Source organism: Festucalex cinctus, chromosome 6, assembly GCF_051991245.1.
Source record: "Festucalex cinctus isolate MCC-2025b chromosome 6, RoL_Fcin_1.0, whole genome shotgun sequence".
NCBI lineage: Eukaryota > Metazoa > Chordata > Actinopteri > Syngnathiformes > Syngnathidae > Festucalex > Festucalex cinctus.
In genome coordinates, this window is record NC_135416.1 from 7,638,067 (window position 1) to 7,652,810 (window position 14,744).

General features: G+C 41.2%; 2 protein-coding genes across 3 annotated transcripts; one reads left to right on the forward strand and one right to left on the reverse strand.

Annotated features, from left to right (window-relative positions):
* Positions 1-143: 143 nt before the first annotated feature.
* Positions 144-6,183, reverse strand: brat1 (BRCA1-associated ATM activator 1). 2 transcript variants are annotated; one of them, XM_077524432.1, is made up of 11 exons: positions 5,829-6,183; positions 5,474-5,622; positions 5,191-5,338; positions 4,216-4,594; positions 3,812-4,014; positions 3,634-3,740; positions 3,303-3,504; positions 2,829-2,902; positions 2,644-2,728; positions 1,085-1,323; positions 144-1,016 (listed from the first exon to the last, which is right to left on the reverse strand). In XM_077524432.1, the coding sequence occupies exons 1-11, from the start codon at positions 5,953-5,955 to the stop codon at positions 270-272; spliced, it is 2,460 nt and encodes an 819-aa protein (XP_077380558.1). In that variant the 5' UTR covers positions 5,956-6,183; the 3' UTR covers positions 144-269. The 2 variants fall into 2 exon arrangements, with proteins under 2 accessions (XP_077380558.1, XP_077380559.1); XM_077524433.1 differs by having other exon boundaries at positions 5,833-5,971.
* eif3ba (eukaryotic translation initiation factor 3, subunit Ba) lies at positions 5,777-14,515 on the forward strand. Its single transcript, XM_077524434.1, has 19 exons — positions 5,777-6,479; positions 7,452-7,644; positions 7,761-7,880; positions 7,957-8,014; positions 8,116-8,244; positions 8,324-8,481; positions 9,567-9,698; positions 9,789-9,855; positions 9,941-9,987; positions 11,100-11,310; positions 11,382-11,454; positions 11,543-11,665; positions 11,736-11,814; positions 11,990-12,128; positions 12,210-12,335; positions 13,412-13,489; positions 13,622-13,730; positions 13,815-13,927; positions 14,056-14,515. The coding sequence occupies exons 1-18, from the start codon at positions 6,380-6,382 to the stop codon at positions 13,913-13,915; spliced, it is 2,043 nt and encodes a 680-aa protein (XP_077380560.1). The 5' UTR covers positions 5,777-6,379; the 3' UTR covers positions 13,916-13,927; positions 14,056-14,515.
* Positions 14,516-14,744: the final 229 nt, after the last annotated feature.

A 14,744-nucleotide genomic window follows, 5' to 3' on the forward strand; every position in this document is an offset into this window, starting at 1 on the left:
TTTTTTTACAGTAATGTACCTATTTTATAAAATTTATGAAGGTTTGAACATGGAGAATGTTTAAACTAGAGAAATGTGAGAAAATGTAAATGCATCGATGAGATTCAGAGGGTTAAAAAATAAATGTAAAACATAAAGCTAACTACTTAGCGGATTTCATTTATTGCAGGTATTTTTTTAATCTAACCCCAGCGGAAAACGAGGGAACACTGTACAGCATGTCAGGTTTCACCCACAAGCCCCTGATCCAAAACTTTTTGTGATGCGAGTCAGTAACAGTCAACTACAACTTCTTGTCCACCATCTTTGCCGGCGTCCCCGAGAGGATCTCTTCCGCTCAGGATGTCCTGCAGCAGAGACTGGAAGGAGTTGTGAACGTGATCGCTGCTCTGGCTCAGAAGAACCCGCCGCTCATCTAAGCCCAGCGACGTCAACACCTCGCGCACATTCATGCGCCGGCTCTCGTCTCCTTCGCTCTCCAACATCTTCCTGATCTCCTTCCCCCAACCCCGATCGGGAAGTTCGCAGCACACGCCGGTCGTCAAGTCGCCCGCCAGGTAGATGACGTCTCGGATTTTTATGAGGAGTTCGCAAGCTTTCAGCGCAACCGGCCGGTCGCAGTCCACCAGGCCGCTCAGCAGGGCCGAGAAGACGCCTTGATCCGCTAATGATCTCAACGCCGAGTCTGAAGTGACATCCACGGCTTGCGGCTGCCCATTAGTCAAAAATGTTGCGTAAGGGTGCTTCTCTCCACCGGCGCTTCTCCTGTGATCCCAAAAGGCGGCGTCAAGAAGGAGCTCGGCTAACTCCAGCGTGTTCACCTTCACTTCCCAGTCCAAATCCAAGCTGCAGTGTGAGAGCACGACGCGCACCGACTCCAAGAGAAGCGAGGGGGGTGACGAAGGTGGCGAGGCGCAAGAGGAGAACCAGGCCATGAAGTAGCGGACCACGGCCCGCCTGGCGAAACCCTCCGTGTCCTCGCGGAGAATATCCAACAGGCGTTTCACTGTGTCAATCTGGAAATAGAAGATGATCAAAAATGGATCTTTAATTTGACTCGCAATAAATGTCTAAATTCGCCAACCTGTTCCTGGGCCAACTCCGTTCCCTGCTGCCAGCTGGGCATGAGAACCCGCGCCAGTGCCGAGACGGCGCTGGCTCTCACGTAACTCTCGGGATCCTGCAGCGCCTCCCGGAGCAGCGGGGTCGTACTACGGTCGCTCAGGAAAAGCGGGCAATGTAGCTGCCCCAAAAATTCGATGGTGGAGTCTCTCACGTCCCAACGTGGATCGCATGCACGCTTCTTCACTGCCATTAGGAGATCTAAATGCAAAGGTTTCTTTTTTTTTTTTTTAAGACATTCACTGCCGTGGACGTTTATATTCGTCGACTGCAATTCAACCATGTTGTTGTGATGATTACTAAAGAATGTACGGAATAGGATTAGGGCCAGTGAAGAGAAAATAAAAGGTTGGCAGAATTCTGACTTTAATCTCGGAATTTTGACCTTAAAGTCAGAATTTTGAGAAAGTCAGAATTTTGACTTTATTCTCAGAACTCTCACTTTATTCTCTTCTGACTTTAATTTCAGAATTCTGACTTTATTCTCAGAATTCTGACGTTTAAGGTCAAAATTCTCACTGAAGTCAGAATTCTGAGAATAAAGTCAGAATCCTGCCAACATTTTTTTCCCCTCTTCACTGGCCCTAATCCTCTTCCGTAATAATGGGAGAAAAATTAAATTAAGCTTATTTTTCCTGTTGAAAAACGCAAGTCTATTCTTCCTTTTGGTAGTCATAGTATAAAATAAAGCGCCCTCCATCTTGTTCCCAGTTCACGATCTTGCTATTTTGCAGACTTTTTTTTTTTTTTTTTTTAAATAAAGTCAACTCTTGTATATATTGTGTGTAATTTCACTGTCGAACACTAGATAGCAACACAACAATTAGTTTGAGAACGTAAATTTGAAATATTGTAGTAGGCCTACAGCCTTTTTTGTTGACCATTACTACGTCTTCCTCTGTAATCCTGCTTTTTACGCCTACTGAAAGCAACCGCTGTAGGTTCATTTTATAATGTCTATCTTGATGATGAGCTAAGTTTGTTAGTTTAGGGGGGAAAAATATTTCTTGACTGTAAAACACAAGAAGGATTGGTACACTGTTACACTGTTTGTACAATATTTTAAATGTGTCTGTATTATACTTTAAAATATGTTTAAAGACCTTTAAAAAAGTTTTGTAAATACAATAACAATAGCCTTATACCATAGGAACATTTCAGAGTTCACTTATTACTACTATTACATTTCTAGGGATGTTTAAAAAAAAAGAATCATCTTCAACCTGTGAATAATATTTTTAAATCAGGAAGGTAACTTTATTAAGTACAGTTCAGTCATTTTCAACTTTTAATTAGAATGCTTTTGCATTCAATCATTTAGAACAATCTGTTAGTAAACATTTATTTATTTACAATATCTATTTAACTTTAAAGTAGACCTCATTTTATTGTAAGAATTTTTTTAGTACAGATTTTATTGTCCTATATCACCGTATTAATGTTCAAACTATTCAGTCGTTTAATGTTGATCTCTATGGTGGTACAAGTAATTTTTTAGGTGGAATTTGGGTGCAGAACTACCTTCTCCGAGTTGCTGTGGAATGGATGAGAGGTCCGTCCAAACATTCATCCACTGTACTAAGGCCTTGTAGGACTTTTGCAGCACCTAAAGAACACACAAACTGTACTTGAAACATTTAAAGACTTCCTGGAGCATTTTTATCTCACAAAGTGACGACCACGGCCTATAAAATACAAATACTTACAGTGGGGTCTGAATCGGGGTTACTTATATAATGTATCAAGACTTCAGAGACCTCCTTCATTGTGCTGTTAGCCCCTGAAATACAAACATCAAAACATATTTCATGATGTACATCTAATGAGATCCAACACAAGAAAATTACAAAAAAATATATATATATAACCAAGATTAAATATGTCAAAACAAGGCAAAATATGGTTGTTGGGTTTTTTTTGTCTGCTGAAATGTTTCTTCTTGCTAAATACATTACAAATGTTTGAAGATAATTCCTGAAAATGTGCAATGACTGAGAACTAAGTAGTACTGAACTGTAGCGCTACAGTATAGTACTAAACTGGTTTTCACCATTTTAGCAACAGAGACGTACTACTATTTGTTTCTTTGTATTTTCTAGCTGTTAGATGAGCTAAAACATTAAAAATCAATAAATTAGTAGCCAACTAGAAGGATTTTCTGTTTTACATGACATGATCACCTGGGCTGCCGCTGAGTGAAGTCAAAGCTTCTAGAGCAGATTTCTGAACTTTGCCACTGCTGATGATGCACCGGAAAGCCTCATTCCTGCAGCCGTTGAGCAAAGACGAGGAGGAGGCGGAAGTGTCACCACTGCATATTCTTAGCAAAATAACAACTGAGAGGACAATCGCAGCCGGGTTGCATGGGAGGACCTCAGGAGGCTAAAGGGAAAGAGAGAATCACATGTTTGTCTATCTGATTCCTTGAACAATATGGAGTTAATTTACCGAATCAGGCAACCAAATATAAATTTGATTGACATCAAATACAAAAGTCAACCCATGTCTCACCATAAGTGCCAACTGGGGGGCGCTTCTCAAACAGACACATATCATGGCGATGAATGTGCTTTTATTCTTCAACTGTGCCGCCATTATTACGTTGTCTTCTGCAGGCACTGAAAATTATTTTTATACAACAAAACGGTTACATGTTTTCTGTTTTTTTGTGTTCATGTGCAGTTCATACCTGTTCCTAGCAAGGGCTGCTCAGTGACAAAGTGCAGGGGAAGCAGGAGGATTCTGATCGCCTGGCTTGTGTTGGCAGCGTCACTTGATACACGTGGATGACTTCGGTGGAGAAACGCAGCTGCGGCGTGGACGAGGTCGGCCGGTTTGTCGACGTTCAACATGGAGGACAAAAGACGGCTGGTGACGTCATTACTGTCATGGCTGATAAATATGGCAAATACAGATAAAATAGATTAGATAGAATAGGTTGGATAGATTAGCTAGCTAGCTAGCATAGATAGATTAGCTAGTATAGATAGCTAGATTAGCTAGCTAGCATAGATAGATTAGCTAGTTAGTATAAATTAGCGAGCTATCATAGATAAATAGATCGATACATAGATAGACAGACAGACAGACTACCTGTATCCAGCCATAATAACATCTATTAGCGCAGGTGTAAGATGACTATATCCCGCCTCTACCAGCTCCTCCAGGGAGGTAGCAATCGCATTGAGCAGCTGGTCCCGCAGAGGACGCCGGGCCTGGTCCAGGATCAGCGCCAGCATCTTGAGGACCTGCAGACTACCAGCTGCCAGCTCGCCTTCTTTGGGTACCAGTGACTCCTTTATATGGTCATACGTTTGGAGGAAAACATGGTGGTGTTCTGCACCGCTTTCAGTGCTTGCACGCTCTTCTTCCGGCTGAATTGAGAGCAGGATGTGAGCCAGCAAGTGATTGGCGGCGGAAGCAACAAACATGCTTGGATCCGATTGGAGCTGCAGGAGTGGCTTGATGAAACCTAGGTAGAATTGAGACCATTACGTCATTAAAATGCAAGTCAACCGACTAAGGTTATTCGAGTTCAGACGATATTTTGCTTTAAATTGCAGGTGAAAATTGGTGGCAGTGAACTCAACTCACTTAACAGTAGTGAACAATCTCTCAAAAACAATTGTTTAATGCCAAACTAAACATAAATAAATACCGGTACATAGCTCTGACCAGGAATCCATTTAGCTTAATGCTAACATATATTGAAAATGCAATTTACATGAAAATATATGCTATTATTTTATGTTAATGGTTAGCAGCGATTGTAACTCATTTAGACAGATCATAACATTACTCACGGGCATATATTCTTTGTCTTTAACAAAAAATGACGAATATTACTTTACATTCTAATAGTAGAAGAAGACTTCGTTTGTTATTCTGTACTGCCTCCTGGTGGCCGAAGCGGGCACAGCATTACATTGAATTGGATTGCACAAGCTGTTTAACTGGGGTGGTTGGAATGGATTAATGGCATTTGCAGTTTCTTTTCACAGCTAGGTGATTTGATAGGAGTGTTGCGCACAAGCACGGTCAAGAAACAAATGAGAAGAGAGGACAGACCTGACTGCACAAAGAAAGCCAGCGCCTCCGGGTGCAGCAGCATTCTCTTTAAGCCGTGAATCCAGCCGATTCGGATGCAGGGGTCATTCCACAGCTCGGCGTCCTTCCAGCGCTGAATGCGAAAAATCACCTCCAAAACCGAGCGCTCCTGTTTGGAAAAACAGACAAGATATTTAACCATTTTGTTCCTCAGAAAGTCTTTCCATCAAACAAATCAAGTTTTCCATGATATTCACATTTACCGACATGCACTTTATGTGCCAGAAGTATGTTCGTTCTCTACCTGCAAGGATCTGTAGCCGTCCTCAGTGGCTGCCATCAGGCCGCTGAGTTTGAGGGCGAAGGAGAGGATGCTGGAATCGGAAGTGGAGTTGGAGGCCATGGCAATGATGAAGTCAAGAAGACACGGGCAACTTTCCGGAAGTGACACACCTTCAATGAAAGATATGACAGTGTGGAACTTTTCAAGTACATGTATAAACACTCCTAAATTAAGCGGACCATAAATTATTTAATTGGTTGTGTAAGTTCCAAACTAAAAAGTAATTTTTTGTACAATACGCCCAAAAAATAAGAAATTGGATGACTTATTTTGGGGGTTGTCGTTTAAGTCAAAATCGTGCGACCCTAACACGAACCTGCCTCGGAGAGTTCGGTGAGCCGGTCCAGTAGTTTCTCCAGGATGGTGTCATCCGGCAGAGGCTTGGCGGAGTCCGCTAGGAGCGCGCACACGCTGGGCAGCAGTGACGCACTCTCCCAATCCATGGTTGTACGTGGCGACAGCAAATTTATGACGCGTATAATAAATTATTAATATTGCATAACACCCGTACTATTAAACGAAATGTGCTGAATTTCCATGACTATGATCTCGCGGGAAATTCGCTTCATATCTACCCGGGAACCTTCTTCATTTTTTTTCCTTCCGTGAGCGGCCATGCAACCGGCTTCACTAATGTACAACATAATGGATGCTTACCCGCTATTACATCCGCTTGTTATACAATTCTATCATATTTCAGCTACACTTCCGGGTTTGCGAACTGCTTCCTGTGTCACATTTCCCGTCAACGTCGTCCATTTTCACAGAAACCGCACATGGTGTCGCGCCGGTCGAAGACCGTCAGCCTCCCGTTTCTTTCCAGTAACTTTCCGGTCACGAGAAAGAACGTCCCGCTAAACGTGTTAAATGCAAGAAACGGTGGATATGGTGGACGACCCCGAGTACGAGGAAGAGGAGCCCTCCTTTAGCGACCCGGAGGACTACGAGGATGACGTCGATGACGAGGGTGAGCGGAGGCAGGAAAATCGCCGGCTTTACGGCCTGCTAGTTTCATTAGCCGATCCATACGGCGGAGTAGCAGGCGCGTTATATCACACCTTGTCACGGTTGCAAAAGAAAGTACTTGACAGTACATTTTTCTTGTTTTCTGTATGCAGAACGAGTTGTCAAGTTGACGTTGTAAAGCAGTTTGCGTGCCCTGGCGCGCCTCTGCTTACCAATTTCTCCGAAATGAAATATTTTGCTCTGACAAGAAACAACTGTTACCTATTGATGTTCTATGAGCTATGTTAACTTTTAAAGACGCGCACTGTTTTCCTCAACCGTAGAATCACTACATTCACTTTTCTGCATTGAAATTATAATTCGGGTAAGGTTTCTGATTATGTGTGGACCAGAACCACATGTGTCCTGTGTTTCTACTTTAGATCGAAAACACAAAAATAATGTTTTTTATTTCTTTATTTGCAGGTGTATAAAGTTAAACATTTTCATGATTTTTTTCCCCTTCTTCTTTTGGTCTTCTGTGTCAGTGTCTCACAACACTTAAGTCAAGTCACCTAATTTACATGAGAAGGTTCAAATGACACGCCACCAAAGACAGTTGTCACAAAAAGTTTAAGTATAAGAGGTGCCAGAAGTAATCGCTTAATCAACAACTAATTGATCATCAAATAAATCGATGAGAGGATGACTATTTTGATCATCTTATAACTGTTATGAGCCACTGTTTGAAACTATCCAAATCCTTTCCAATTTTCCGTTGCCTTCAAGAAAACAAACATCTTAAGTGTACGTGTATATTGGCTATAAATAATTTTCAGACCAATTTAATGAAATTAGAGCATTTTCAGTGGCACAGTATAATTTACTTTTTTATGGCACTAATGCCTTCTACACAATCACTTGTAATGTGCATTAAATAAAGCCTAAATGAGATTTTGAACATATTCACACTCGGTTCTTCTCCTTCCCATAGAGCTCCTGGGCGACATCTTGAGGGAGAAACCCCAGGAGGCTGACGGCATCGACTCGGTGGTGGTGGTGGACAACGTCCCGCAGGTTGGCCCGGAGCGTTTGGAAAAGCTCAAGAACGTCATCCACAAGATCTTCTCCAAGTTTGGGAAGATCACCACCGAGTTCTACCCAGACACCGATGGCACAACCAAAGGGTAGGACCACTTTTTTTTTTCTTTTTTTTTTTTTTTTCTTTTTTTTTTCCCCCCTCTCCCCCTTAAAATGTGTTGAACAAGGAAGAGATGTGCAACAGACGTGTTATTCTTTCTAGTTACATCTTTTTGGAGTATGCGTCACCCAACCAGGCCCTGGAGGCGGTGAAAAACGCAGATGGTTACAAACTGGACAAGCAGCATACATTTCGGGTCAACCTCTTCACCGACTTTGACAAGTACGCTGTTAAGTCCAGCAAAAATGGATGTGATGTATTTAATAGAAGCTAATCACATCTTTCTGTTATTTTAAAGGTACATGAACATCGATGATGAGTGGGAAACTCCTGAGAAGCAACCTTTTAAAGACTTTGTACGTGTGGAGGATTATTACTGTTGTAAATTTTGTTTATCATATTTATTTAAATATGACTATCAACAGTTTTGCATTTCTGATGAACTCTGTCTGTTCAGGGTAACATGCGGCATTGGATCGAGGACCCCGACTGTCGGGATCAGTACAGTGTGATCTACGAAGCCGGCGAGAGGACCGCCATTTTCTCCAACGACGCCAAAGATCCGATCGTCTCCGAAGAGAGAGCGGTATGTTATATGTCAATATATTGGGTGAGAGGTGGGTGAGTATAACGGTAGTTTTGCTAACCCGTTTCCGCGGATGCAGCGTTGGACGGAGACGTACGTGCGCTGGTCCCCCAAAGGCACCTACCTGGCCACCTTCCACCAAAGGGGCATCGCCTTGTGGGGCGGCGAGAAATTCAAGCAGATTCAGAGGTTCAGTCATCAGGGAGTGTCCCTCATCGATTTCTCGCCTTGTGAGAGGTATGGCTGGGTATCGATTCTAAATTTCCTCAATTGATTTGATTTTGATTCACAAGAGTTAAATTTAGATTTTTTTCAATTCTATTCAAATTCAGTCAGGTGTTGATTAACCCCTTATTAGGGCAATTTTGCGAAAAACTCCACAAAAATTAAATTCCAAATTAAATTTTGCGGAGGAGGCAGTAACTGTTTAAATGATTTAGATTATTAACTCATTCACTCCCAGCTATTTTCACTGAAGCAGCTGGATTTTGACTGATTTTGTAAGGCCCACAGAATATTGTTCTATTGCTATAAAAACATGGAATCTACCAAAAGAAAGTCTCTTCTTTCATCAGTAAAAACAAAAACAACAATTTCCAGCAATTGCCATTAGAATATAGCTAAGTTTCATCATTATTCACAAACCTGTTGAATACACTGGCAAAAAGAGCTTGTTGCAACATGACCCAGGCTGATCTCTTATACTCTGCTGCCACCTGCTGTTTTTTTATTTATTTATTTAAATAACTACCATTGCTTTAAGCGACATCTTTAGGTCAGAAACTGCATCAAAGCCTTCTGTATGCTCTAGCATAAAAAAATAATAAACATATAAATACATTTTTAGTAGGGAAGGACAAAGTATTTAAAAAAAACGTGTTTCTACGTTTTTGGGTTTGAGTTAATGAAAGTAACGCGTTGACATCAGCAAGGATGAGGTGAAAATATTTTCATAATTCTAATTCTATAATTGTAAATATAAGTTAAAATGATTCTGAATTGTCTTAAAGTGCAATAAGTCAAGTCTTTCATAAAGAAAATACTTTTGAACTCATGCGAACACTAAATTTCAAGAATGTAGTAAGATTTAAAAAAAAAAAAAATCTTCCTTTAAAATTCAGATTTCTTATGCAGTTACCTGGAAAAAGAAAATCGATTCGATATCAATTATTCGATGTATTTATTTTTTTTTAATTATTATTATTATTTTTTTATACCAAGCCCTTAAAATGGTGAAGCTCAGCAACATTCGCCACTGGTTGATTTATTGTTGAATGTCGTTAACATTTTCTTTGACTCTTTGTGTTTGCGATATTGTGCAGGTACGTTGTGACCTTCAGCCCGCTGATGGACACCAAAGAGGACCCGCAGGCCATCATCATTTGGGACATTCTGACCGGCCAGAAGAAGAGAGGTTTCCACTGCGAGAGCGCAGCACACTGGCCCATTTTCAAGTGAGCACTCGTCGGCCATGTTTGTAGACGTTTCATAGTAATCTTTTGAGTGTTTCTCGCGCAGAGTTGAAATGTCTTGTTTGTTTTCAGATGGAGCCACGATGGAAAGTTCTTTGCCAGGATGACACCAGACACTCTGAGCATCTATGAGACTCCGGTAAGGAGATCAAATTAGGAGCGTTTCAGTCATGTCAAGTGTTAAGTTGGCGACTTTAAGATCTTTATCCCTGTGCTGCTTTCAGTCTATGGGCCTGCTCGACAAGAAGAGTCTTAAGATCAGCGGAATCAAGTATGGGCCGATCATCATCGTTCTTTAGTTTCATGTAGGGCCCGACCGAGCTGCATTTTTTGAGGCCGATACAGATTTTTGGCAGAAAAAAAAATACTGATTATTTAAAAATATATAATGCATAAAATTATCCCCTTCCCCAATTCCTTTTCAATGGGTGACACTTAAGGACCAACTTTCACTATTAAGATTCTCTGCTTTAAATGACAAATCCATATCAAAAACTTTCATAAACTATACAAGGTTATTATATTTATGTGTCAATACTTCGGTAAAGCATTAACTTTTTCTTTTATATATTTTTATCTTGTGTTATTTTCACAAGTCTTGGGACTTACTGGGCTGATTTTGAGAGGGGAAGGTCTTTGAATCGATGAAATACCAACTTTATAATATAACTTGAAAGGACAATGACAAAATAAAAACAATATGAAAGTGAAATAAAAATAGAATAAGCTCAAATAAGAGCAACTGAAAAAAACAAAAAACAAATTCTGACTGTTCCTGTGCGTTTTGGCCACTTGGGGGCAGTGTGGTCCCCGTGCGTCCATGATGGCGTACACACTTAAAGATTGAGTACAGAGGAAAGTTGCGATTTGAATTCTAACTAGTTTTTCCACACATGGGGAATAATTTGTGCCTTAGCGTAGTTTTATCCCATCTGTGGGTATGTGTTCCCATAAGATTTGTGTGTGGATATTCGTTATTTGAGGGAAAAACACTCCCGAAGTCGATGCTAACGTTCTGTTAGCATTTGCTAACTTCCTGTTAGCGCTAGGCTAGCAATGTTTTAAAAATGAAGCATGTTTTGTATATAATATACAGTAGATTTAATTCTTAATGTTGTGTATTTAGTTTTATAGTTAACTCCCACTGCAGTGTCATTAAACAACTTCAAGGACGCCTCGGGACAACAGAATAACCATAACAATATACGCTATGCACTTGCTAGTTGCTAATGCTATGCAAGCAAAATGTAATCAGCCATTTGGCCGATGTTTGAAGGCCAATCATCGTCCGATTATAATTGGCGGCTGATTAATCGGTCGGACCCTATTTTCATGTCTATCATTGTGTCCTATGTGTTCAAATGTTGTGCACTTGCGTACCAGGGACTTCTCGTGGTCTCCGGGCGACAACATCATCGCGTTCTGGGTGCCCGAGGACAAGGACATCCCGGCCAGGGTGACTCTGATGCAGCTGCCTTCCCGCCAGGAGATCCGCGTGCGCAACCTCTTCAACGTGGTGGACTGCAAGCTGCACTGGCAGAGGAACGGCGACTATCTCTGCGTGAAAGTAGACAGGACTCCCAAAGGGACACAGGTACATGCCGCAGTGACGAGGAAACCAACAAACGCGGGGTGTGAAAATGCTCATGATACGTTTCGATCCAGGGCGTGGTCACAAACTTTGAAATCTTCCGTATGAGAGAGAAGCAAGTTCCTGTTGATGTGGTGGAGATGAAAGGTATAAGTGTACACGGGCGCGTCTACAAGGTGACAATAGAAACAAAAGCATGCAGTAATTTAATATACATGTGTTGTTTCCATAACAGAGAGCATCATCGCGTTCGCGTGGGAGCCCAACGGAAGCAAGTTTGCAGTTCTGCATGGAGAGTCTCCCAGGATCAACGCCTCCTTCTACCACGTGAAAAACAACGGCAAGATCGATCTCATAAGTAAGCGCTTGTATTATGTAAACGCAAAGCAAACCGGCACAAAGCGAGACTGACTCGGCATCTCTTGCAGAGATGTTTGATAAGCAGCAGGCCAACAGCATCTTCTGGAGCCCCCAGGGACAGTTCTTGGTTCTGGCTGGACTCAGGAGGTCAGTTGTTGTGTTTCCTCAAATAAGAGTATTATAGCCCCTGATTTGAACATGGAGTTTGAGCATTTTATTCAGTAGTTCTCCACATACCACTAGAGGGAGCCCATGTACCACAAGTACCCATAACAGACTTTTGAATAAGGATTTCATTTTTGTATTTTATTTTTTTTGGTAGTATGAATGGCGCGCTCGCCTTTGTGGATACGTCGGACTGCACCTTGATGAACATAGCAGAGCATTACATGGCCTCCGACGTGGAGTGGGACCCCACCGGCCGCTACGTGGTCACCTCGGTCTCCTGGTGGAGCCACAAGGTAGTGTGGAAACTTGTGCTACCCGTCTGGCCATTCTTGAAACGTTGCTTATATTCATGTCCTCTCATTTTTGTTTTGTAGGTGGACAATGCTTACTGGCTGTGGACATTCCAGGGTCGCCTTCTACAGAAGAACAACAAGGACCGCTTCTGCCAGCTGTTGTGGAGACCACGACCTACGAGCCTGCTTAGTGCAGACCAAATCAAGGTGTGATATATTTTGTTTTTTTTCCCTTCTTTTACTGTTCAAGTAGTTTTGTATGACAAGTTCCCACGGAGCCACTAGTTTTTTCTCTGCTGCTCATCCCACCCTCCTCGTGCAAAGTCAGGGCTTTCTCTTGCAACAATGAAAAATACAGTTTGTGGAGGTCCCGTCTATCCGGCACCAATATCTCCATTTTTACTTCCTGTTAAGCTGCTTACATCAGCACTTCCAAATATGGGCACGCTGGCAACGCTTCATTCCTTGTTGCCTGCCGAGTGGCTCTTTTACATTTCTGCATTCTGCTGCACAAACTGTCGGTGGATGGAAAACATGCACATATTGAAAAAAATAATATTAAATATTTTGGGAAGGAAAAAAAAAAATTGCACAAATTGTTTGATAAAAATATTACAAGAAAAAATAAATAGGCGTAAATGCCAATTATTAGACAAAAAAAACTAATATTTAGCAAATTAGTAAACTGTTGGTACTAATACAAAAATATCCAATTAGGTGAAAATACACAAATAATATATATATATATATATATATATATATATGATATATGAAAAATATTTTAAATATAAAATATTGCATGAAAACCAAAATACTAGACAACAAAAAATATTGTGGGGAGAATACAAAAAAATTGTGTAAAATGTTTTTAAAATAACGCAATACAATAGTAGTTCAAATATCTGAATATTAGCAAATAGATGACAAATTAATATAAAATATTGCACGAAAACAAAATACTAGACAAAAATATAAAAATACACAGTTGGAGTAAAGCATAAGAAATATTGGGGGAAAAATATTTTAAAAATTGGGTAAATTATGAAAAAAAAAATTAAAATAACACGATAGTAATTCAAATATCTGAATATTAGCAAATAGACGAAAAATAGATTACACATTTTTTTTAAATGTTGGGAAAAATACACAAATATTATGGGTAAGATTTAAACAGAGTAAATATGATAAAACTACAATATATTAATGCAAAAAACAAACAACAACAAAATACTGCAATGAAATGAAAATTAAGTATGGTAGTAACTGAACTGTGTTTCCTGAAGATGATCAAGAAGGATCTGAAGAAATACTCCAAGATCTTTGAGCAGAAGGATCGTCTGAGCCAGTCCAAGGCTTCAAAGGTGAGATTTTTTTTTTTCTCTCTCTTTCTGTCTCTCGACACTTGAACACAACGCTCTTGTATTTCTACGACAGCAATTCTTTAGTTTGTGACTCACGGAAACATATGCGCTTGTGCATACGCGTGTGAGTAGGAACTGGTGGACAAGCGCAGGGCCATGATGGACGAGTACCGTCGCTACAGGGATCAGGCGCTGCAGCTCTATCAGGAGCAGAAAGAAGCCCGCATGGAGCTCCGAGGGGGTGCGGCCGCTACGCTTATGTCATCATTTTCTTCTACACCTCTGACCCGGTATGCTGACTCGTGTATTCTCACGGTTCTTCTAGGAGTGGACACTGACGAGCCGGACAGCAACGTGGACGACTGGGAGGAGGAGACCATTGAATTTTTTATCAACGAAGAAATCATTCCCATCGGAGATCTGTAGTCCCCTACGCAGGTAACACACGATGGGGTGGATTTACTGTGATGCGACGTGAGAGACCACCACAATACAACAAGCACATGATATTGAGAATTAAAAAATTGAAAGATCGCCGCACTCATTCTCCATCTTCTCTCTTACAGTCCATCCGTTTTTGTGTGGAAGAGAGAAGCAGCGTCAATTGACTGGAGGACGACGACGACCACGCAGTGAATTTTGGGGTTCTACGTCACGAGCCTCAACATTCACCCCTAGTGACATCATCAGAGCACGCCTGGCGGATCAACGGCCACATTGAGGGACTCATAAACCGACTCCTATTTACTTGTCCTCCTTGAACTTGATATTTACTAATAGCGCCCCCTGTTGTTTAATTGGTTTGAAGCGGTTCCAGAACTGGCATCTCTCATCATGCTGGCGTGTTGCTGGCATGTGGCGCCGACTGCCATAGCAGCAGGGTGGGGAGGTGCTAAACATATAGGCTTGTTAGTGAATGTGCTGATGTGGCGCTATAGTGACTTGTTTCCTCCTCCTTTCAGACTAGTCTTTCACACAGGGAGGGGGTGCGCAGCGGGAATAACTTTAAATAAACTGTCGGATGAGCTTGTTTTGTGAGAGTCTCTTTATTACATTTGCCAGTTGAACTTTTAATTTTTTCCATGATAATTTCTGACATTTGCAAGGGAAGAAAAAAAAAAAAAAAAAAAAAAAGGTTACTGGTAGGGTGGGTACACGAGTACAGCTCAGAATATTAAAAACAAATTTATCTCAGTTAAATTAAAAACGTAAAACTCATAGCAGTACATTCAGGACTTCATCTTTATACAGTAGG

Coding starts and splice junctions, on each gene's coding strand:
- eif3ba (XM_077524434.1), top strand. CDS start 6,380: ATGCAAGAAACGGTGGATATGGTGGACGACCCCGAGTACGAGGAAGAG. Junction 9,699..9,788: donor GCACACTGGCCCATTTTCAA/GTGAGCACTCGT, acceptor GTTTGTTTTCAG/ATGGAGCCACGATGGAAAGT. Junction 12,336..13,411: donor TTAGTGCAGACCAAATCAAG/GTGTGATATATT, acceptor TGTTTCCTGAAG/ATGATCAAGAAGGATCTGAA.
- brat1 (XM_077524432.1), bottom strand. CDS start 5,955: ATGGATTGGGAGAGTGCGTCACTGCTGCCCAGCGTGTGCGCGCTCCTA. Junction 4,015..4,215: donor GTTATTATGGCTGGATACAG/GTAGTCTGTCTG, acceptor CATATTTATCAG/CCATGACAGTAATGACGTCA. Junction 1,017..1,084: donor CGGAGTTGGCCCAGGAACAG/GTTGGCGAATTT, acceptor TTCTATTTCCAG/ATTGACACAGTGAAACGCCT.